Source organism: Ambystoma mexicanum, chromosome 3q (assembly GCF_040938575.1).
Source record: "Ambystoma mexicanum isolate Mex_15411 chromosome 3q, UKY_AmexF1_1, whole genome shotgun sequence".
Classification (NCBI taxonomy): domain Eukaryota; kingdom Metazoa; phylum Chordata; class Amphibia; order Caudata; family Ambystomatidae; genus Ambystoma; species Ambystoma mexicanum.
The window spans coordinates 855,846,759-855,871,697 of NC_090926.1; the positions used below are offsets into that span (position 1 = coordinate 855,846,759).

Genomic DNA, 24,939 nt, shown 5'->3' on the forward strand with positions numbered 1-24,939 from the left:
TAAATGAGTAAGAAGAGTATTCAAACAGTGGGGGACTCAGTGGGGGACTGTTGGCCACAGAGAAACAGAAAGAGTCCAAAGTTTGCAAGCTGAAACTACCAAGCAAACTCCCTGGGAGATTCAAGGCGCTGGTGATGGTGGCAAGGTACCACTGCAAGATCATCCTCTGGCAGTTGTGGTATTCGGACCTTCTGCAGCTAACACATACACCGCCTCCCCACCCCCACATGGCTGAGCTCTGCGCCAGACCACCTTTTGCAGTTCAGGGGCAGGTCCTCCACCACGACCCAGGCTCGCTTAACCTTTGTGCATGGCTTCTGATCACATAGAATTCAGCCATGTTTGTATGCCACAGGAATGCAGGGACATTCTGATTGCGGCCAGAGCAATGACTATAAATAAGCCCTACGAGTACAAGTGGAGACGGTTCTGTTCTTGGTGAGGACAGGAAAATCATGATCCAGTGGGAATTTTACCACAGGATCGATTGCCTTACTTACTCAAGTTGGCAAAGGAAGGTCTCTCACTTTCACCTATTAGAAGTGCGCATAGCTGCCATTTCTAGCTATAACCGGAGTGAGGACTGTGGGATGTTTTAACCCATGCATACAAGCCCTACCATAAAACTGTGCATTACTGGCATGGAAAACATCATGATGGCCAGAACTCCCCAGAGAGTGCACAGGGAAAACATGAAGAATAGGCTGCCATCCATTTTTGCCTATGTTGTGAGCACAGGAGGGCACTGCCTAAAACCACCATTGGGCTACACACACAGTAGCCTGAAACCACTGGGAATGGCAATGCTGATTGCCAAAAAAGCAACTCAGAACTGTGGGGAATTCATTTTCTTAATCCCAAAAATTGTTGCATTACCAGTACTCACCACTATCAGAAAGCCGGCGTTTTAAAACCACCAGACTTTTGTGTAAAACTGCACAAATGAAACAAAACCAGACCAAGGAAAGACTTGCTAAGAGGTGGAAGAATGTAAAACCATATTCTGAAATGACTTGAAGGAAATAATTATTTAATGTACAAATTGTCAGTTTGATTTGAATGTAGAAAACTGGGAACAAAAAGTGACATTTAGCTGAAACCTGGCTTAGTGAAACTGGATTCTGCCTGACAACTACCCCCGACAGGAGAAACCTGTTCAGCCACTCTTCCCAGGCCTAGCTGCATCCTGCTGCCCCTTGCCAAAAGGAGTTGTCACCTCTCTGATTAGATTAGGGGTGGAGCACCTGGGAACTGGAAGGAACAGAACAATGCAACTCCCTTGACTCGGGCAAATGTTATATTGGGGGCGTCGTAAAGTGGCTTCCTCTTAGGGGAAACTGGGAGGGGCAGTGCCTCTGCTAGCAGCTGAGCTTGGGGGAAGTGGATAAACCAGTTATTCCACCAGGTGATGTGGGAAGCCACACCCCTTTTTGACCACGGCATAATTTAAAAAAGATGGATAACTCATAGTGCGGACTTGTCAGAATTATATAAGTAATATCATTATTTTTGTGATTTTTCTGTGAACATTTTCAGAGGCGTTAGGACCCTGTGGTGTATTCTGGGGGGTTGCTAGCGGAAAATAGGGTCTCACTCCAAATGTCTGCATGTTAAAAATCGGACACTTCATCAATTAATGTCCATACTCCTTGCGCACATGTGTGTAATTTTGGGTAAATGTCCGATATTGCAAAACCAGTTAAAAAGCGCAAAATGTTGTCATTTTTGAATGCAAGCCCCCAGGAAGATCAGAGGCGGACAAGCATGGACCATAAGGAATATATAATGTGCACATGTAATTTCAACAAATTGTATATCGGGGAAAGATGTATTTGAATCAAATATAGATTTGTGGGCAAACTGACTAGGGGAGGGTCCTCTGACCCATAAACAGACCTCATCATGATGACAATCCATTTCCTTCCCCCAATCATGGGAGAGGGGAGAATTGGGCCAATGACAAGTAGAGAGTGGCAGGCTTAGCTAGGCCCAGGCACACACCCATTTTCAAAACACATAAAAAGAGACTGCTGGGACAGGTAGAGACATTCAATTCCATTTGCTGCGGAGCATGCTGACCGACGACTTCACATCCAGAGATCCAACACTTAGACTTCCAAGCTAAACAGAGACTACAGAACTTTGAACCAAGAAGGCCCACTGCAAGCAAAAGTACTTCTCAGCAGGCCTCAGCATCCTTAAAATCATTTGCAAACTATTCCACAGCCGGGCGAGCTGTTTGAATTCTTTTGCCAAGAACAATTGCCAGAGACCAGACCAGAGATCCAGAGTGACCCAGACCGCTGTGAGCAGAACCAGAGAGCTGACCCAGATCACGGTGAAGTGCCGAGACCAGAACCGGAGTCCAGTCCAAAACCTGACCAGATCCGTGGCGAGGCCTATTTCAAATTTATATTGTGAGTATCTAGCAGAACTGTGCAGAACCAATCTCGTAGTTAAAATAATCTAATCCAAACTATTTTAACCTAAGTAGAACAGCCTCCTAGAAATCGTGTCATCTGTCATTTTTAAAGCTGCACAACTGTCACCTGTCAATTCTGCAGCTGCAAGCTGTCACCTGTCATTTTGAGTTTACTTTAAATCCGAAAAACTACCTTTATTTAATCGTCGGTATCTCTGGGACCGTTTGGGCAAGGAACGAGATTGAACTTTCATCTGAAAGCTTAGAATCTAAGCTTTCCATCAAGCCTAGAACCGACTTCCTACTCCTTATACTTTTACCGCAATCGCGATTCACGCACTCACGTAATTTACCGCGATTTGCGATTTTGGCTCAATTTCTCCACTTGTCAAAATAGCAGCTCCATTCTTTCTTTTGTTAAAATCCGTTTGCAACTTGGTAATAACTCATAGAGCATTGCTAAAGTGAGCCTGAACTAATACCAACACGCATCTCCCACTCACCCTGAATCTCTAGAGGGAATTAAAATCAGTTGGCACATTTTCCCATCCATTGCCATCACATTTAAAAGCATTTTGGGCCTATGTTTTAAACTCCTACCTGTTTCCTCTAAGCTTGCTGGGGGGGAACTGAATTTCGTATTGCATTTGATTGCATTCCTGAGAGCTGTGTGCTCCTCTTTCCATCTCCTTACATTTCTTACATTGCATAGGGGAGGGGGGTGAATTGCCAGAGAAAAAGTGATTATCTTATCTTTTGCTAAAATCATATCAAGTATTTCTGTACTGCATTGTATTCCTCATTGCTTTTCCCTTGAAATCATAAAAGTATTTTTGCTACTTTATCCATCCTATACTAACTCCTCATTGATTGTAAAGAAGTGTGCTAGTGCCAGATTACCCATTGTTGATCAACATCATATGTCAGTGTACTATCAGATATTAATTTATTATAAAGTGTGATATATATTGTTTAAATTCTCAAATAAACCTTTTAATTTGCAAAACAAACCTACTTCTTGGCTCAGTGGGGTCAGGGGGATTCTAAGAGGGGGTGTTATACAAGGGTGGTCATCCAGAGTACTGAACTAGACATAAAAATACATTAAGGGTTTTCCTCAGCATCACAGACTAGGCATTGACTTGGCTGTAGTGTTGATTGAATATCACTTACAGGACAGGACCCCATTGTATGGTACAAGGATAATTAAACACTTTATGAAAGGCCTGTTCCGCACGTATCCACCCAAAGCGAAACTGGCTGTCCTGACGTTTGAGCTTATGGGCACGGCACACATCCGGCATATATCCTGGCAGACAGTGTTTCATGTCAGCAGTTACATCTTTCAGAAGAACGTCAGAGCTGCAAGCTCTGTCTGTGAAGGAACCATACCTGCGTTTCACCAAGGACAGAGCCTTGTTAAGGACTAACTCACACCTCATCCCGAAAGTGCCTACTGAGTTCCATGTGCATTCAGACATTATCCTACCTGCGTACATATCTAACCCATCAATGCAAGCAGGGAGGGGGCTGCACACATTGGACCTTCGCAGGGTCTTCAAGTTTTATACCGACAGAACTAAATCATTCAAAAAGTCTTCAAAGCTACTGGTGGCATTTGGGCCTCCCAATAAGGGAGGATCGCCAGATGGATAACGGCTACCATTTCAAAGGGTCATGCAGATGTGAACACACCACTGTAGGAGCGGTAAAAGTCCACTGAATGAGAGCGTTGGGAGGCTTCCACGGCCATGTGGGCCAGCATCCCACTGATGGACATTTACAGGACAGCTACTTGGGCGGCACCGCACACCTTTGTGAAGCACTACTACCTGGAAGGACCAGATCCATGGTGTAGCAACAGTGGGGCGGACAGCGTTACGCCTGTTAGTAATTTTTTATTTTATTGGGAATTTATAAGGCACTTGTACAACAAGACAGTGTTTCAAAGCGCCACAACGCAAAAGGGAAAGGGAACAAGTAATCAATACAAATGACAAATAATAAATCAGAACAGCGGCCCTACTAGGCCTTGTGACATTTGAAGCGTGCAAGTGCACAGAGAGAGAAGGGGGAGAGGGCAAATTGTAAGTGTTGGAGGGTCCCGCGGGGCGGTGGGAGTGCCAAAGGTGCCAGTTTCAGATGCAACATGTAAGTGCAAGGGCGGAGATGTCACAAGTGAAGGGGAGGTCAACCACCCACCAGGTAAGTGCAAGCCTGAGACAAACACCCAGGCATTTGTAGGCCCATGGCCAGGGCAGGGGGGTGGGCGGATGCTGGTGGCGATTGGGCAGATGGCCAGGACCCTATTAGACTCTTGAGGGACCAGGCCACTAATCTCAGCGACTGTGGCAATGGTTTGCACGGGAGGGAGAGTGGGAAGGAGTAGAAAAGAGAAAAGTCTTGTTGTTTGAGTAACTTGAAGAGATCTGATTCAAGATGGGGGGGCGGAGAGACAGAGGGAGGGGCCGACTGTTCAAGAGGAGGGAGCCAGCTGAGGAGGGAGATTTCCCCTCCCCCCCAGCTCTTTGCTTGGAGAAGCGTTTGACCAGCAAAGAGTTGGAGCAAGAGGATTGAAGGGATCTTGGAGAGTATTGCAGATAGCCCGGTTTGAGGTCCCAGACAGCCTTATAGATGATGCAGAGGGTCTTGAATTTGATCCTTGCAGCAACCGGGAGCCGGTAAAGTGAGAATTCCGAGGTTCTACTTCTCTATAGAGTTGAGTTTATCCACTGTGCCTCCTGTTAATCTTTGCGAATGCTATGGTCTTCTATTAAAAGCGTGTGAATCCATGAAAGATCCAACACTGGAGAAGGAGTATATTGCTTACCTGTAATGTTCTCCAGCATTGGTATTTTTCATGGATTCCCATTCGCCCACCTTCCAGCCTGGGGGTCGAAACAACTAATAAACAACAAACTACTCTGGGGGTTAGAATCTGAAGAGGGTCTCCTGGGTGGAGCCTGATACTCGACGTCCTATTGGTGGGGGCTGAATGCACCCAAAAGGACACCTATGGGATACTAATGTGAAGGACATTTTTTTATAAATAAAATGTAATAAGGTGATCAAGGATTCCCAGCCTGACGATTGGGAATATTCAAAGCACGTGAATCCATGAAAGATACCAATGCTGGAGAACAGGAGTTTCAGGTAAGAAACCTACTCCTTACCTTGTCTGTCTTGCCGAAAAGACACTTGGATAGCAGAAACTGTCCCTTCGTCCAGTAGAACAAACCTTTACAATTGGATCAGTTGGCAGTGTGAGATTACGGGTTTGCCAGTTATTTGCCTTCTGGCAATTCACACAAAATTCAAATGTTAATTCCTTTTTATTGGGCTAACTGAAAATAGTATGCTGTGATGATAAAATGCATCAGCTTTCGAATTCCTGTAGACTGCGTCAGATGGTGGTCACATGATGGATTGAGGAACAAACAAAGAAAACTGGGCCGGACATAACTTATATAGGAAGAAAATATTTCACTGCATTCCACTGGCTGCAGGAAAAGGTATGCAAGGAATTCAGTCCTCCTTCTGTCATCTGGGATAAGAACAGACTTAATTGCACACATTGTAAAACCGTTCTCAACAGCAGCATTGCTTGGAATTTACTTTTTCACTAGGTCCATGCTACTCACTTAATGTTTCTTGTGTGTAATGACTGAACACGTAATCCCAATGCGTTTTAAGTGTGACCCGGTAATTATGAAAAATCATTGATGTATAGATCCCAAAATGCAAGATTCAAAAACCTACGTTTGTGGCTATATGAACAGATTCCTAGACACAGGTTCAGGATGCCTTCGATAATACAGACTTCTTTGCTTAATATGGCGCTTGCTGTCACAGATTTGCCACCTAGATTGTGTTTTAACTAACCAGTGTATCTATTGCATAACTTGGAGGTGCTTTTTGTGCGTTCAAAGGATGAAAGGTTAATTTGGCCAATGCAAGATTAAAACCTGTGATGTGAAGTTAAGACCGGTTGTAGCTAATAATTAACTTGCTGAACTTCATCAGCTCATGGGCCATGAATCGGGCCTAAACAGCCTGATTCAGTTTATGATGGGGGTGGAGGGAGACGGGAACAGCAGTAAATGTCCATGAAATGTTCTACCCACACAAGGCCACTGAAACTTGAGACCTGCTACAAGGTAAAATCTGGTTTAGGCACAAACCTCATCTAGGACTCTTAGGTAGAAGTTTCATCTTGTGTGATATTCTCCTCACCCATTGAGACCCCCAGCACTTTTTCTGGACTCTTGGTATTTTTTCTAAACTCTCCGGAGTGAGAATTTTTTACCTCACACACCCATTCTTGTGTTGTTCTCTGGGCACCCCTTTTTGGGTCTATTTGTATGGAGTCGACTTGCCGCCATATTTTCTATGGCATCTGTAATTTTCTATGGTAGCACACAGCACCTTAATTGCAGTGTTACTGGAAGCTCCTCGAGCTCCCCCTTTTGGTTTTATTTTAATTCCTTTTTAGAAATACTGTTCCAAGGATAGGTGGGTACCTTTTTTTTTTAAAAAATTTTTTTAAATTTTTTTATTATTTTTTTAATTTTTTTTATCCTAGCTACACTTCCTTTGTGAAATCAGCACCCCACACCTTAAGTGGAGTGCTAACTTTTTGGTTACAGTAACAATTCCATCTGAGAGGCTCTTGGCAGTATATACTTTTTCTACCAATTTTGGGAAACTTAACAACGCATGCTGTATTCACAGCTGTGGTAAGGCTCACCTGAGACACCATTGATCCAAAAAGGTCCCTGTCTTCTTTCACCAACTCACAATGGTTTGTTCTTTCTTGGCCTTTCTTCTGCCGTGCTGGGTTGTCTGGATCCTTGTGTGTCTTTTGTCTTGGCTGGGATTTGTTTGTGAAGCCCAACCGAAGGCGCCAGTTTGTCTGGAGGACAGGAAGCTGGGAGGACCTCAGGTCTTTCTTCACCAGTGTGCCTGCTTGGATCCAGTTCTAACTGGGAGGCCCCCCACACCAAGTTTCATTGACCGTATGCATGTTGAATGGCTGGGTTCCTGCATACAAGGTGAGGTTCTTGAGGCTGAAGCCAGAGTCAACGACTGGAAGATTCATTCTGAAGAGAAGGACGTCTGCAGCTACTTCCAAAGACCGCCAGAGCCCTCTGAGCGACCACTGCTGCCCAAGCCCCCCTTTCCAAGCATTAGGGAAGCTGCAATCCAGACGACTTTCTCACTTAGGCTCGTGGGTCTGAAGACGACCTGCATTTCAAGCTGTCTCACGACGAGCTGTGACATTCATGGGCTGCAAACCGCCAATACCTTTGGGGCTGTTACCAGTGTGTAGTGCATTGCCTTCTGAAGAAAGAATCCTCTCAAACCCGTGGTGGACTCTTCCCGGACCTCCAGTGGCAAGATTTGGTCCCCTCATCTGAAGGCTGGGCTGAGAGCAAGCCGAGTCGACTGGGCTGTAACCGTTTTTCACTGGAGCATTGAAAGGGGTGCCAAAACCAAAGATCTGAGACAAATCTGTTGCTGAGCGCCTCTCCACTCGACTGCTGCGGCGAGATCCATCCTGTGTCCCTTCTTCCGTCTGCCTGACCAAGAATCTGCTGATTCTGCTGCATCGTGGAAGCATCATCTTGCATCTTTTTTTCCATACCTAAGGTACCATAAGACTCTTGGTAGAACTTACCTAGATTAGTTGTGTTGCTCATGTTGGAGTGCTGATTCGTGCGTTTGGGTGTTTACCCATACACGTTTACCCAGGTCTAACACCTGTGAACCTGTGAGTTCTACGCTGAACTTTTGTAATTTTCTCCCAACCAAGAACTGTACTTACTTGCTACAAGTGTTTTTCGGGAACTCTTAATTTGTGAATATACTCTGGCTTTTAAGCATTGCCTATCTGAATCTTTAGTGTTTTCATCGGAACTGTATTTTTAAAATCATACAATGTTTTATACATGGTCTTTTTCTATTTGGATATGCATTTTTCATGTTTTTACTGGAATTTTATTTTCACTCGAACAGTGTAATGTTGTGTGTTATCTGTTGGTAAGGTTCTGAGTTCTGCCCTTTTTAATCTTGTTGTTCCCACTCTGTTAGATTGCATTTCTTTTATCTCTGTATGGTGCCTGTACAGACCTTGTTGATAAGGTTTGTGCTATATAAATAAAATAAAAACAATGAAAAACATTACTTTAAAATATATATGTAAGCTTAGCAAAGCTAGTGAATAAAGGAAATGGAACCAGGTAAGTAATCAATACTTTGCGGACTTAAAGGTTTATAATAAAGAAGTAGCAAACACCATACAAAACCTTATAAATACGGTACTAACATGAAAAAGTCCTTACCTAGTTAGAAAATCGGGGGCCTGTGCACTTAACCAGATCCCAATACGTGTAATTTCAGGAAGCCGGGGATCTCTTTTACAACTGCCTGTTGACTCATTCAACATCCTAAGTTAAAATATTTGGAAGGAGGTCTTTTAACAGCCCCTCTCCTAATCCAACCACCTTGGGTGATACCAAGCCAGAACACCACCATTTAGGGACAGGGCTAGGCCATTATACCTATAGAACACTATGGGGAAACGGCGGCCAAAAGAAGTAGGTTTACTCTCCCCATGTACTCCGATTCACTCCAGGACCAACAGACTTCAAATTGCTGATCCTTCTATATTCATGCCTTATGTTGGAGGAAGCCCAGTGGCCACTTCAGGTGCTGTTTTTTGGGTCTGGCTAGTTTGCGGTTCCAGGCTCTGTTGGACCGGTACTGGACAGCTGGACAAACCAGTTTTTGACCTCCACTCTGTTGACAATCCCAGGACTCCCAGGTCCCTCCTTGCGTGTCTTGGCTCCAACTCTAATCTGTTGAATGGCTGCCGGAGTCATCCTCTTATCCAGAATCCAGGCTGAAGTGCCCACCCCCCTCCCCACAGAGCCCACCAATGTCAAGGATTTGCACCATTCAAAAATAAACACCTAGCAAGGATGTGGACTCTGTCCAGACAGACTCGGCCCTCGACATCCGGGGAGAGAGGGACACCCACACATCACACACCATGCACTGCGAAAGACACACTGCGAAACACTCCATGGCAAGATGAAGGTCAAACTACAAGATGGCCAAAGGAGGGGACAAAATTGGCATTAAGCTGTAAAATGCAAAAGTGCACAAAACTAGAAAAAAATAAACTGAGAAAGGTATCTGCTGCCACCAAGCACCCTGGACACATCCTGCAAGTAACCACGAAGTTGCTGAAAGCAAAGTTCTAGGACAGTGTCCATAAAGCCCTTCACTTCAGCAAAAAGGAGTCCCTGATGTTTTATGGAGGGAAAGCATCAAAAGGAAGCTTTCCTAACTGTTGCATTACACCAGTAATGTGCTGTGCGGTGTCAACTAGCCACATCGGTTTTGTAATACGTTTTCCATTGCTCATGGGGACTTAAACTGCGAAAGAATTTATTGTATGAGAGCAAGTCTAACTGTTGGAATGTTAGCTTTTCTGCTGATAATTTTAATAAAACCTATGTCTGGAAGAGTACAACATTTCTGCATGGATTTTAAGAACTCTTGCATTACTGTGAAAATATCACTTAAATACTCCAGTAGTTTTTTATGGAAAGTTTTGTAGAATGTTCAGGAAGCCATTTTATTTTTAAACCCACTTAGCAACTTTCATACAAAAGTCCATGGTCATGTCTGCTGAATCATAATGTGGAATGTCCTTGTGTTCTGCAAACTATCCCTAGATGTTTACATGGGACGTTCTTTGGAAATTTAATTTAACATTTTAAACTTCTGATTTAACCTAATATTAAAACGTTTACACAGCTAGTTTTTCAGGATTTCAGTGAATATATATGTGAAGAGCAGTTTAGTCATGTTGAAGCATGTAATTGCCAGAATTTTGGGTTTTTTCATGCGACAAAAACCTGTGGAGACCCGATTAACAAACATTTCAACATAGGTGGAAGATGTTCTATCAAGTCTTTCCCTTTACATCCTGCTCAGCCACCTAAGTCGTTGTCCTATACTTAAAAGCAATCCTCTCGTACGTCATTTTAGGGGTTAGCTTTATTGACCTAAATTTCCACTCCCAACGGTCTAAATGGTTAACCTATCACAAAACTACAAATTACTTTCTTTTGTATTGCTGCGCGTCAATGACTGCCCTAAGAGTGGGCTTCACCCACATAATATCTGTTACATGGTGGAAGCAACAATGCCTAACGATTTTCAAAGGTTCTACTTGATTTTTAATTTTGTAAATAGATCATCATGCGTTTCTGTGCTAAATCTACATTTGTGTGGAGGTTTGTTCTTTTAGGGTTTTTCTTTCATTAGAACAATTTGTATTAGGTGGAAGGGATAATGAAAGGTTAACCTAGCTACTAATGGACAACTAAATATATTAGAGCAACACAAGGGGATTTCTGGAAGGTTTAGAATTTATCTCAACTTCTGGCATTGCTCTGGGCAATCATGGAATCCATCGTTCTTCGCCTGCCAAGCAGTTACAAAAGGGGATAGACCATATGCAAATTAGGCTGGGTCCGATTCCCAAAAGGGGCAGTCCAGCTCGAACAGCTTGGTCACATCCCTTCTGCACAAGACCACAAGCATCCTTTGATGAATGTGATAATGTCATCGCCTCTTTCCAGGGGATAACCCCTCCTCATGTGGCTAGGGGGCGCCAGCCGCTAACCGATCCTGACCCTGCGGGCGGCTATATGAGGGACGATCACATGGGGGTGGGGGTAGGCAACCCTCAAGGCAGTGGTTCGACATCATCAGACGATGCCTGGTATCCCCCTTTTTGCTTTTAGGGATATCCCCTCCATTACCCATGCCTTGATGGCATGTTGTCATAACTCCCTATAGGTCCCCCAGAAATGACTCCCTTTCCATTAATGTAAAAGTACTGTGACAAGAAAGCTCAGTGGAGTAATGCTGCGCTTTAGTGGTTGCAAGCGCATACTTTGTGCCGGGACACTTGAGACACTGAACCAGCTGACCGGAGGGAGACGCTGGTTGGTAGAATCTCGTCCTCTTAATACTGACCGAGCGACCACTGTGCTGTTGGTAAGACAGTGGTTCCAACCGGCTCACGGAGAAGGACAAGGAACGAGGAGCCGGCCTTCTGCGAGGACGCCACGAGTAATGCCCTGGCACACTGAGAAGGGCATAGCAGGAAAATGGAAGCTGCAAGGGATATGAAAGCCACAAAGCGAGTTCAGTGCTTGGTCCCACCCCAAAAAGGGGTAGTCCAGCTTTTTGAGGTGGGTTCAAGCCTGATTTGCACATGGTCTTTCCCCTTTCTGTAATGGTTTAGCTGGTGAAGGTCTGGAGTGTTGCCCAGAGCGATGACAGAGGTTAAGATGAATTCTAAACCTTCCAGCCATCACCTCCTGGCTTTGCAACCAAATACATTAGCATTGCAAAAGAAAACAGTCACCCATCTCCTACAGTGCTAACCAAGTTGGCTCCTCGGACACACTAATGTGAAGTGGTCACTGAAGGTGTCTGTCATTCGCACTTGATTTAGCACCATGATTGGAAATAGTGGCTTTTGGATCAATATCCAGTTCATTGTGGCATTAATATTGCTCCTTTTCATTGTTGGTTTTCTCAATCTATAACACTGATAATCTTTGCACCCTCACGGCAGGTGTTCTCTGTTGTGCCCCATTGAATGTAATAACCTAATAAACATTATCAGTTAAAAAAAATGTAGTTAAGCAAACCTACATCTGAGGATCAAAATATTAACTTTGAATCTGCAAAGATTGAGCTATCATTGATTTGTTTATTGACCCAATTGTTTTGTTGAACCAATTTCTTTGTTACCAAGCCACAACACTTTAAAAATAGGGGGAAGACATTGCTTTGACTCACTTCAACTGTTTTATAGTGGTGTCTCCAAAAATCACTCGCTGGCCAGGCAGTGCTTTAGATCTATGCCCTCAAAATTCAGGAATGTTTTCCTTTTCGTGACTATTATTTCTTTTGTTGCACAGGTTCGGGAAGCCAGTGTTCTCTTTGTGGACAACCCAGTGGGAACTGGGTTCAGCTACACCAACGACAGTGAAGCGTATGCAAAAGACATTGACACTGTGGCCTCTGATATGCTGGTGCTTCTGAAAGTATTTTTTAACTCTCATCCTGAGTTCCAGGTAAGAGTCTTGAAGCTTGTGTGGGCCTGTGTATATGCACCTCTCACACCTGCAAGCTTTACGAATGCACATACCAGGGGTACACATTTTAAATAACAAGGTACTAGCCAGGCATAGAAAGTCGCTCACTATTTAAATTCTCCAGCTGCACACAGCTCACCATGTCTTACTTGTTACCACCTTCCCCATGCCTAGTGGAGAGTAGAGATTATGAGCCCTGCATCTATGAAAGGTCTTCCATTGAATAGGAGTTTGATGGGCTAATGTTAAATAGGAAGATTTCTAATATGTAAGGAAACTGGTGCAGTTTAGTGAAAAATGTGGTAACGTGAAGAATGAGTGGCCATTTATGTAAGTATAGATTCAACAGCTTTCTATGGAATTGCAAAGACTCAGTAAATGATGGCCCTGCAGCATTTTAAGGTATTGTTTTTTGTAAGGATTTTGAAATGGAGTTCAATGTTGGTATAAATGTTTTTGAAAAGGCTTAAATATCGCGATTAAAATAAATGTTTGAAAGTTGCATAAGAGTGTGCAATCTTTATGCCCCGTTTCTGGATTTTATTACAATTACTCGTTAGTTAGGCCATCCGTATGTTATGCATGATGGTTGCAGAGACTGGAACCGATTCGAGACTTTCACGGACAAAAGTCCTGAAGTTCTTTTGCACGTGTAGACAGCATCTTGCATGTTTAGACTGTGTACATTAAATGAGCCGATGTTTATTTTCATGATCAGAAGACTTAATTACCAAGGGTATATGTTGCTTTCACATAAACGCAGGTTACGCAATGTAACAAAACAAATGTTGCCCTTTATGATGTAGGAATTCTGTTTACTTGTTTGACTAAGGGAGTTATAGTTCTATTACAGATGTGGGGCAAGTACTCTCTTTAAAGTAACTTCACAGCAGCAAAGCTAAAACATTTCCATAACCGAAATATCCCAACAACACCTGGGCTTTTCTGTGGGGGAAGTTCAAACATCACATAGTATATTTGACCAGTCTTAGAAAGCTGTCGCTAGCGGTGCTCCCTGCTAACGTAACCATATTACCACTGTCTCACAAATGGTACTGGTAGAACACACCAGTTAAAGCAACCGCCATTGGCAGGGTAAACTGTATCAACCACAGGAGGACCCACTCTGGAGAAACCAAGACAAAAACAGTCCACCAGCACAGGTGAGTAGGCCCCTCGAAATGTATGAAAATGGCCTATGTAATTGGTGATTGGTGGGGAACAATGACCAGCACCACCAACCACATGATACAGATCAACAGGTAATCTTTGAAGTACATTTAATTCTGATTGGGAGGGATAATATTCACCCCTGTGTCTTTAATAGAACTAATGTATACTGCCAAGTAATGGCAATTCCTATTTTATGTCAACACCCTGAGGTGCACGTATGCTAGATTGTACCTCACTGACCACTGACCACCCATCTCCCTGACTATGCCATGATCCATTGGAGGCACATTTGGGCTGAAAACTGGCTTGAACTGTTTTCTAAAATTCCAGCAACTGAATCTCCACTGTTGATCTTTCTGGGTTGGCAACTGTATGGTATGATTGTCTTTGGATGTATCTCCAACAGATGCCCATGTCAAATGGAGTCTTAGTACAATGGGAAATCGTGAATGCAACGTCTTCAGACAAACCCTCACTGGGAGACGTCAAGTGCTCTGAAATCTAAAGGCAGTAGTTGTTCCCTGCCCACCCCCAATTGAGAGAGACTTAACAAGTCGTGGTATACTTACGGCTTCAAAACCTTTAATTTAATAACCTTCTTTAGACCAATAGCTGTACTCCTACCCGAGATCTATTCATGCCATGACCTGCTAAAATAACAGATCTGTGAACTCCGGCTCTCTGGGAGGCCTTGCCTTCCTCCACCACATGTGCCAGGATATTGGCAACTGTCGCCACAGAAGCTGAAATGGGATTGCCATCCCATACACCAGCTACTCCCGAATGCCCATGTTGCCAGATGATGTTTTGATTTATTTGTATTGCAAATTATTTCCTCCAGCAAGGTGGGAAAAACCTGACTGAAAACTGTGTATGTAGGCACAGATTATCTTCAAGGTGGTAGGACAGTGATATAGAAATTATTGGGTAGGTTTTAATTTTTTACGATGTATAAAATAGGAATCAATTTTGCGAATATCAATGGGGAGTCAGTTCCAAAAACAAGCGCCCATCACTGGGAAACCCTTTTGCCATGGAAGGTACCCAAGAGCTCTTAATGAGGCAATTGGCTAATGCCAAAAGCTCTGGGCTGGTCCCGCAAGCCCTAAAGCTGTCACCCGGCCATTTCTAGCAACTAGTCACATATCATAGGGGCCGGATCCTATAGGAGATCCACATTCTGGGAAAGTGGGATTGCTGAAGTTGTAGAAAGTTCCAGAACTGTAAACCAAACTTGTGACATCTAAAAGGAAGTCCCCATTACTAGTGGAAGGCCTTCCCTCCTCCCCTTCCCCAGAACTCGAATGATCTTAGTAAAGTGAGAATGACTTTTCTGTTCCCGGGCACCATAAATGTAGGAAGGCATCAGATGCCACCGCAAACGGCTTGTGTATAGTGCAGAGTTGCCTGGAAAAATCACTTGAATGGAAGAAGATTAAAGACTGACTGTTCTGACCAAGACCCTGTAATATACCTCTCCTTTGAGTGTGGAACACAGCTCATTCTTGATGATGTGACTCTTTCGGGGCAGAAGCTGCAGGGTTACCAAAGTATCTACTTGGAAACCCAGACATTTTATTGAGCATTGTTGGTCCAGATTGGACCTTTCCAAACTTCATCAGGTAACCTAGGCTCTGAAGCAGAGACTGTGTCAACTTGATGTGGCATGTAGGTAGTCTGCCAGCTGAAACCTGATAATCGTGGTGCCCAGATGGATACCATAAACCCATAGAGAAGCCACCAGCAGACGCAGCAGTTTGTAAATAATAATGGTCCTGATTCCACGTTGAGCCGGAGCTGCCTGTTAGTTGAAAAATTGGCACTACCAGGTAGGTGCCCTTCAGGTTCAGCTGTACTACAAGTTTGTCTTTTACAATAAAGGCGATGTGTAGCCTTTTTTACAGCAGAAATTGCCTCAAGGAGGAGACCTTTCCAGCATTTATCAGGACTTGGGAGTGGGGCATGTCCTTTCCAGGAGTGCATTCGGCCCCCCTGCTTGAATCGGTAAGGTTTCCGTTGACTGACAATGCTACACTCGAGACCCTGGTGGAGGAGACTTCACAGGCCTTACTGTTTATAGTGGGCCTCAATGGCAACAAGTTAGTCTTAGTAGGTCTTGTTTTTAAAAGTAGCAGCTTGAGTGACATCTAGGCCCTTTCTTGTAGTAGAAACTATCGAGCAGTTGGGACTCCTGGTTTCCACCCTCCTTATTTGGTTCTAGCCAGAGTTCCAGTCTCAATCTTTCTTGAAAAGACCTGCACTGGAAATCCATGCGTAGCAGAGCTGGTATTTTGGAATATGGCCCTCCGCAGGGGAGATGAGGTGCCTGAACAAGGAAAAGGAATAACCGAATAAAGATGTATCTCGCTGCTTGACTTGCACTGTGGGTCCGTGCGAGTGAGATTGAAGGGCATACATTGTGTTCTAATGGGAGGAGGGGGAAAACCCAGAACTAAAAGTTCAAACCATGACCCACATTTTTTTTTTTGTATTTTTATTTTTTAATTTGTAACATCTAGCTTATACAAACCTTATATCACAAATCAAATAGTTCAAAATACCACAATTTCTCATAGGACTCTAACACAATCCTACTGTTCAATCGTTTCCGGCCTGTATCACAGAAAATAGTTAAATAAAATGAAAGCTATTATTAGCAAATGTCCCACAAGGCCAGTTATCACAAGCTGTTTCCTAATACTGTGGCAACTTCATTCATCAAGATCTTATCTAGGAAGTCCATCACTGCACACGTTTGATGTACGTTGTGACTAGAAAGCATCATATACCACCAGTCCTCCATGTTGTCATTTAAAGGGGCGTATTTCCCCAGATAAAACGATCTTTCAGTAGATAACTCTGAGCATTCAATGATCAAATGTTTTGAGTATTCAACTAACATCTTACAAAATCTACAAAGGTTATTGTTGGTTTCTTTGTTATGTTTAATCCACAACATCTCTTGTTTTGTACGCATTCAACCAAAGCCTCAAAAACCAATTACGGTGATATCTCGATGGAAATTTTTTGAGATTTCAGTAAGTGATCAAGACTATTTGCTGCTGCTCCTGTTTTAAGTGAAGTCACCAACTTATTGCGTTGTTTGATATTTTGTATCCAATACCACATTCTCACTTTTTTTTCTTAGCTAGTTGTGGATTGGACATCACCGTTTGCCATTTGATGTCAGCACAATCTAAGATGTTCTTTATTTTATATGTCCAAGAAAGCAAAATGCCAGAGTGCGGATTTCTCTTAGAGGGTGCCAAGATGCGATATGATGGAGGTGGATCAGTTATATGCATTTTCCTTAGGACAGAAATTGTTCTCCGCAGCACAGTGCCATATAATGAATCGAGGCCAAGTTTGTGTCTTATTGTGATTATCAAGGTCTTATTTGGTAATCTGAGATCACGTCTCCAGAACAAACCTTCTAAGGATGGCCAAATTTGGTAATTAAGATTCCATCCTGCCTCCGACCCGAATCAAGGGTACCTTTTTCTGCAAATAGAAGGTCTGTGCTGGATTTAGTGTGAATTTTCCATATTCGGCATGTAACTTTGCTCCTCTGAAGCGAGAAAGTTGTCATTCGTTGTTTCAAGTCCATAACCCAATCCCATTCCCTGATTGATTTGTTAAATGGGATGCCTAGATACGAATGGCTGGAACTGACTCAATTGTCTCACCTGCAACAGTCCACTTGAATCTTTTGTCTTTTTTTTGTCTTGTTGCACCAATAGCCAAATCTTTGTCTTTCTTACGTTTATTAAGAGATCGTTCTCATCCAAGTATGTTTTTAGCTTCACTTGCAGCCTTTGTAGGGCAATCTGGGTTGAGTCAACTAAGACAATGTCTTAAGACAATGTTGTCTGCATAAATGGCCCAGCTGATCTGCTAGTCCTTTATTCTTGGTGCAAAACAGTGACCTTCCTTTAGTGCAACTGAGGCATCGGAGATGAATAACTTAAACAGAAGTGCAGCAAGGGGGCACCCCTGTTTCACCCCTTTGCTCATCTCTATTTCATTTGTTAGGTCACCACGTTCGTTAGTCTGAAACTCAAATACTCTTATTTGCATGCAGTGCCATCAAAGGATGAAGTAGTGGTAACGGACATGATCAGTCTGACAGCTTTGCCCAGAGTTTCTCTCGGATTATTGTGGCAAATGCTTGCAGCATATCGACAAAGACTAGTAACAGCTTGTTTTTCTTTTTGATGGCTTCCAATTTCAGTAAATTCAGTATTATTAAATTTAGTTCAGTTACCACTCCTTTTATAAACACGGTTTTGCCGGAAGTCCATTAATCCGGTCTTATAGGCCCACGCTGTCAGCTTTCACTGCAGAAAAGTACCAAAGATCTTTCAGATGGTATTAAGAAGGGCAATCGGACGATGATTTACAGAGTTGTCCCGACTGCCCTTCTTGAATATAGGGACGGTTATCGCAGATTGCCATGAGCGTGGGAGTTGCTTCGATGTCGAAATCAGTCTGAACAGATCTTCAATGAGTTTTACCCATTGCTCTTTTCTGGCCTTCAACATCACGTTTGTTAGGCCATCTAGGCCTGCTGCTCGAGAATTTTTTAGCTGTTGGATTACGAGCGCAATGTCCTCGGCTGATTCACTTACATTCCAACTCTCTGCGCACATTACAACGGGTTTACTTTGCTGCATTTTTGTGTTATTGAATACCTTTCTGAAATGTTGTTCCCATATAATGCTAGGTATCCCATTTGAGAGCCTAGCCTCTTGGTTCAATGTGCCCTTATTTAAGATTCCTCATATTTCTCTTGTCCTGTGGAGAGTAATCAATTTAATTATCTGTTCTGCACATTCTTGGTCTCTAATCAGTGAGAAGGATTTGAGCCAATTTCGATATTTCAGTTTTTGCTGTTTGGTATATTCAGCATTAGAACACCCTAGTGGTGTTTCTGGGAAGCTGATTGGTCAATCTGCGGGCTATACAGACGCAAATCTGGTGTTTGCAAAGCAAGCAGCTTCCACGTTGTATTCTGCGTGTATGAAAGTGTTCCTATACACCCGTGGTACATATGAACACTTTCATACACACCAAAGTAAGCAGCTTCAACATTGCTGAATACAATGTGGAAGCTGCTTCCTTTGGTGTATATGAAGGTGTTCATATACACCAAATGGGTGTATATGAACACTTTCACACACATGAAAGCAAGCAGCTTCAACGTTGTTTTCTGCAACGTTGAAGCTGCTTACTTTGGTTTTTATGAATGTGTTCATATACACCCATGTTCTCAGCAGCATTTTTGTAAAATAACGAATATGTTGTTGTTTTACAAAAATGCTGCTGAGATTTCAGGATTATTGACGTGTACTGTTGTGCTCTACGAGGACGCCCAGGCCCACTTCAAAATACTGGTGGAGGCTGGGTGTACTGATTTGGCGCAGTGAATCCTGCTTTTTAGCACATTCACTGCGTCAAGTTCAGAATCTGGCCCTGAGGGTGTTCTAATAGCTTTATAGACCTGCAGCTCGGGCCGTACCGGGCATTATGGTCTCTCATACCTCGTTAAAGGCCATTGCTTCGCTCAGGCCATTAACTCGGTCTTCAGGGACCATAACGCCCAGTACGGCCCTCGCTGCAGGTCTATAAAGCTATATTATGGCCCAATGTCCTTTTCAACTGCCGTATGTCTTTGTGCAGGCTTTTCTTCTTTCGACACAGTAAAGCGCTGAACGAATGCTTCTTTACTTAAGCACAATTCTTCATCTGTGAGGATTACATTTTAAATTGCGAGAGTAACGGTGCATAGTTTATTTTGCTAGTAGGTGACAAAGGCCCGAACAGTATGCTTTGTCTTAGCATATTGATTTACGAGGCATTTATTCTTAATATGTTGGAACCTTGATTTATCTCCACTTGTCATAAATATCTGACACCTGGAAGCGTACAATGCATAAGCCATGACATTTCTAGTGCATCATGATCACTACTTGTTGTTTCCTGAATTTTTAGCTGATCAATTTTTGGCCACATTGAGTTCAGTATCCAGATTTAATCCAGGGTTTTATGGCTCGAATCGCGATGCTGGGAATGCCTTGCTGGAATGTCACCTTTTACATTGCCGTTCAACATCTCGCAATTGCGGGCTTTCAGCGCTGATTTTCCAAAGGTGTCCTCTATAGACTTTATTCTCTGGCGTTGTTCTTATATGTGCACTTTCCGTTTCGTTCTTAAACCGAGAAAAATTGTAATCTGTGCATATTATCACTGCCAGATCCACAAATTTGGTCAAACAGGCATCACTTAACATTGTTATTGAGTTTATGTATCGATTTGTCGATATCATTGTTGAATTTCCAATAAGTGTTGATTAGTAGCAACTTTGTAGTTGCTATATTGCAATTGAAGCAGAGTTCCTTGTAAAAAGAGGTTTGGATTATGTGTTTGTATTTTGTCCCTTCCATTGGCATTATTCACAATTGTTAGTAGGCCTAGCCTGTTTTTTCCTGCTGGATTTAACAGCATTCAGTAACCGTCTTTTAAAGGTACCGTGCAAAGCCATGTCTCTTGTAGGCATATTGCAAAGTTATTTGCGAGTGAAAAAGGGAATTCTTGGAACAAATGCTTAAAACCTCTTGTGTTACATGATATCAATACACACAAAGCCTCACCATTGAGTTTTGCTAGTTACTTTTGGTGTGGTCTTTGGTGCCTAATGCTCTTGGGGTTGCCCATTCGCACAGATTGCTATGTTTCATCCAGTGCCTCTACCGTGTTTGTATTGAACAGTTTTCTCAAGTTGTCTCGTCTAATTTCATTTCCTGATCTATTATCACCTGGTGACGTTGAACTTTCAACTCAAGGTCTATGTTCCTTTTCAACAGAAAGGTCGAAACCATATGTTAGAAGCTAGTGTTTTGCTGCCAAGAGGGTTTTTTCCACTGCCTGTGACCTAATGTGTAGAAATGCCTGGTCAGAACATTCTTCTGTTATGTATTCCACAATAACAATATCCTCGGAGGTGATTGTTCGCAATGATGGAATATTGTGCAATATCCGCATCACATTGCCTCTGGTTAAGTTTAAGTCATTACCATCTGGCAGGATATTGTACACCCAAACCTTCCAAGTAGTAGACGGCCTCTCTGTTTTCCGTTCAGTCAAGTCACTTGATTTTTTTACTTCTTGTTTTTGCCATTGGGATGTCGTCATTTTTGGATTTGGGGTCGTGAATCCTTTTTTCTTTGCTTTCTTTTGGGGCTATGAGTCTTTGTGGAGTTGGACTTTTGCTTATTCTGGCACCCTTTGAATCGTTACTTAAAGCAGCAATGATTTTTTTCTTGGTTGCAGGCAATTCCCGGTGTACCTTTTTTTGTTCAGTGATTTTTATTTTTTATTTATTTATTATTTTTTTGTGGTGCCTGAACTGCAGTTTTGACTTTACAAATCGTTGCAGCACCAGCTGGGCACTCTGACACCATCATATCTTCATCAGTTTCGATTGAGTATGTCGACCACTCACATAAATCAAACTATCATGAGAGCCGACAGTTTGGCCCTCCGAATCGAGCCTCACCCGTTTATTTGGATTTATCACATGTCTGTCGGGGCTAAGTTCTGTTGACTTGGTGCTGTTATCATTTTTTGTGAACAGTGTAGGACGCTTTGGTAACTTGCTTGCTTTGCTACGGTGAAATAACCCAGTCTTTTGTGGTGTTAGATTCCTTACGAATTGTTTTGTTTTCGTTGGATTTCTCTTTTGACTGCCCCTCTTGACATAGTCTTTGATTTCTTTTATTTTTGAGAATTTTGCAGGTCTGGCTGGGTGCGCTTTGCTCGCCAGTGTTTTTGTCGAACCAGTAATGATTCCAAAGGTATTCATCTGTATTTTAGTTACTTGATCAGCCTGCTGTTTTGAATGTATATTCTTGATCTTTTCCAAAGTAGGTTCTGTTAAATTGGTTCTGCCTATTGGGACAGTAGAAGTCAATAGGATCTTAGAAGATACATTTTCATTTAGTCTGTCAATTGGAATACTTGAATCTTTGGAAACTGCAATGTTATCAGAATTTTTGGTGTCCGTCATATTGCCAGTAACTGTTTGTTTTTTTCGCAACCCTACTAGTTATATTCATGCATTCGATGGTTCGTTTTTCAAGGGTTTTCTTGGTCGGCTCCGATTGTATGTTGTCTTTGTGCAATGGCATCATTGTGTTAGCCAACTGCTGACACGATGCCGGTTTTAAGGTATTCGTCGTTGGGTCAAATCTGCTCTTCTCAATGTGTCGAAACATTTCATGCATTTTAATATTGCATCCATTAGGTCAGCCTTTCCTGAATGGTCTCTCATTGCCAGGTCCCCTAACAGATGTTAGGTCTGCATCTCTTTCTATCCTTTGTTGCAACCAGTCATTATGATGTTCTATATTAGACCATTTTGCATTTAAATTAGTGAACAGTGCTACATGTTCCTTCAGTGAATCATTTAGAGTATTGCATAATTTCACAAAAGGAATCGGTGCCAGGGATGTTGCTGCCAGCCCCTTATTGTGAATTTGAATCTCTGCAGCTAAGGATACATTTGCTTTGTTGTTATATTCCAGTTCATTTTCTTGACAATGCAAGACATTGTTGGTTGGCTGACTATTTGGGTCCACGGTCAACTTCTTCTAGTTTTGTAGTTCATTTGCAACATGTTTCTAGGAGTCATTTGTCTCTTGCAACGTTCCATTTCCTAAGTTTGACGTGAATAGTTGATTACAGGTAGACATGCCTAGCACGCCTTTCAATTGTGGTGTACTAGTCCGGCCATGATGCATTGTTTGCCTTGAAAGGGGTAACAAGCTAACCAGATCACGTTCGGCTGATGTATTTTTCTCCTGAATTAGCGTCTTGTCGGCCAGAGAATTTACAAAACTATTAATCAGATTATTTTTCAGTCAATCGTGCTTCACGTCCAGCTAAATCTGCCCCAGGTGCTTTCAGGGCAGATCCAGGTGTATTTTGTGTTGCATTTATGTTCGCCACCACCTGGTTTGCCGACTCGGCAAGCAAACGAGTATTTCATTTTGCGACACTGCTCCATTATTGAATAATGAGGCTGTTTTCGCTAAACAGCTGCTAGCATCTCCATATTGATGTACTCTGTTGTTCGGGCTACACGTTTTGCAGCTAGCATTGTAACATGGTCATTTTTTAGAGTGGTGATTTCTGGCTGCATATGCCTAGTTAAGGGATCTGTCCGGGACATCGATGCTCTATTAGTCAAGTTTGCATCCAGGTGGACGTTTATGTCCGAAACGTTTAGTTCATGATGGGACGATAAAGCCAGGTCTCCATTGATTAGTGCTTGCTGCAAATTCGAATCACAAGCTGTTGGGGTTTCCACAACTGTTAAAGGGGGCACACATACCAAATCACCTAAAAGCTAACAGATGGTACGTGTATTTCCAGTAGTTCGCTGTCGGTAACATCTAAGGGTGATTGAAAAAGAGCGGTGTCTATCAACAGTGACAACATTGTCAAGGACGTTGGTATTGGTATTGTCATTTATGGTCACAATTTCAGCTTCTGGGTCTAGTGAGTTTATAATATCAGCTGCTGTTGAAACACTGATATTTTGTTGTTTGTCAGCAGAGCCTGTTGAACATGTTGTTCGAACACGATTCAGTGCGTTGCCACGGTTCAGATCATTTACACACGCCTTTGCTAAAGCCGACAAAGAAGGAACACACCAATTCAATGACGATGAACTATAGTTTTTTTTTTCCCGCTGCTCGTTTCTCCCTGCATACCTCTAAAGTTGTGTTCTCGGCATAAAATGTGTCTACTTTATTTTGTCGACGCTCGTGTAACGTCTTCAGCTGCGTCTGCGGACCGGGTGCAGCCATTGTATGATTGCTCTTTACTCTTTACAATGGGGACTCGCCGCGCTCTGCGTGCCTTTCCGCGCCCGTGAACACCTTTTTTAAGGTGGAGTTCAGAGTTAAAGGGCCAGTAGACACAGGAAAACAGAGCACCATCGCTGCAGCTCCTCACAATGCAAGACACTGGGACAGACTGGGACTCGCCATGGGACTGTCCTTTGATAAGAAATGGCGGATGTGTGGGAGAATAGACTCTGGATTTCAGATTGATATGGAGATTTCTCAAGCTCGGTGAGTGAGGGAGACGCTGTGCTAGCCATCTGAGGCCATGGGGCAATGTATGCATGTTCAGTAGTACAACATGACATCTGTGGTTCTAACTCCCCATTTAGCTGTTGCCATTGAGATTGCTTTGCCATGAACATTATTGCTAAGGCACCCTACCAGCAGGTTATCAGCCCTCATCATAAATGGTGGTTGGGGTGGTCCGGAAAGTTCCTGATGAGGAAGAGGGGTTCATGTTGCTCGCGCTCCATAACGGTGACTGGGGGAGCGGCCTAGTTGGCGTGATGTTGCAATATTTTATGCATCTCTCATAGTTAATGAGAATGGGATATGTGTTATTTAGTGTTACTTTGTGCTTTTGTGTTTAAGTTGATTCTGCACATATGCAGCAAGATAAATGTCAAAACCCGCTGATAAAATATCAAAATATAGGTATGGTCTCCATGTAAGCGCCTAGAAACTGGGCATCGAGGAGCTTCACAATGCACATGCGAGAAATGAGATTTGCCATGAAGAAACCACTGTAAAGAGGACACAGTAGTTTGAAACATGTTTGCACTGATATACATTTGTGGGGAATGTACACATCTGTATGCCGTGTGATCTTTCATAATTTGAACTGTGTGACTGGGAAAAACTGGTTTGGCCAGGATTGAAAGGCTGAAGAAGGTCAGCAGCAACAAAAATCGGTTGGTCACACACACACCCAGGCAGGACCAGCGTTTTTAATACTTGGTATTATCGTAGAACAGAAATGCAATATTTTAAGTACACAGGAGCTCATTTATTGTTCAGGGGAATCCACCCATTTGCTTTTGACCAGCAATAAAACTGGGGTGAACGGACACCTGAGGCCAGAGTTCAACAATGCATATGGGTTTCAATTATTTTCTCAGATTGTATCCGGTGGTCATGTGTGTTGAATTGGTAGTCATTTACATTTTAGTGTTCCAGGGACGCCAGCAAGTCTGGGTCTGTGAGATGGTTATCATCATTTCAAAGGAAACTTATTTACTCTTCTGCTCCC

At 42.9% G+C, this 24,939-nt stretch overlaps 1 protein-coding gene across 1 annotated transcript in view; it reads left to right on the forward strand.

The window, feature by feature from the left end:
• Positions 1–24,939, forward strand: part of SCPEP1 (serine carboxypeptidase 1) — a 682,231-nt gene that overhangs the window by 198,276 nt on the left and 459,016 nt on the right. The window contains exon 4 of the mRNA XM_069654950.1: positions 12,433–12,588. Within this exon, the coding sequence (XP_069511051.1) occupies positions 12,433–12,588 (156 nt within the window). The remainder of the gene's footprint in view (positions 1–12,432; positions 12,589–24,939) is intronic.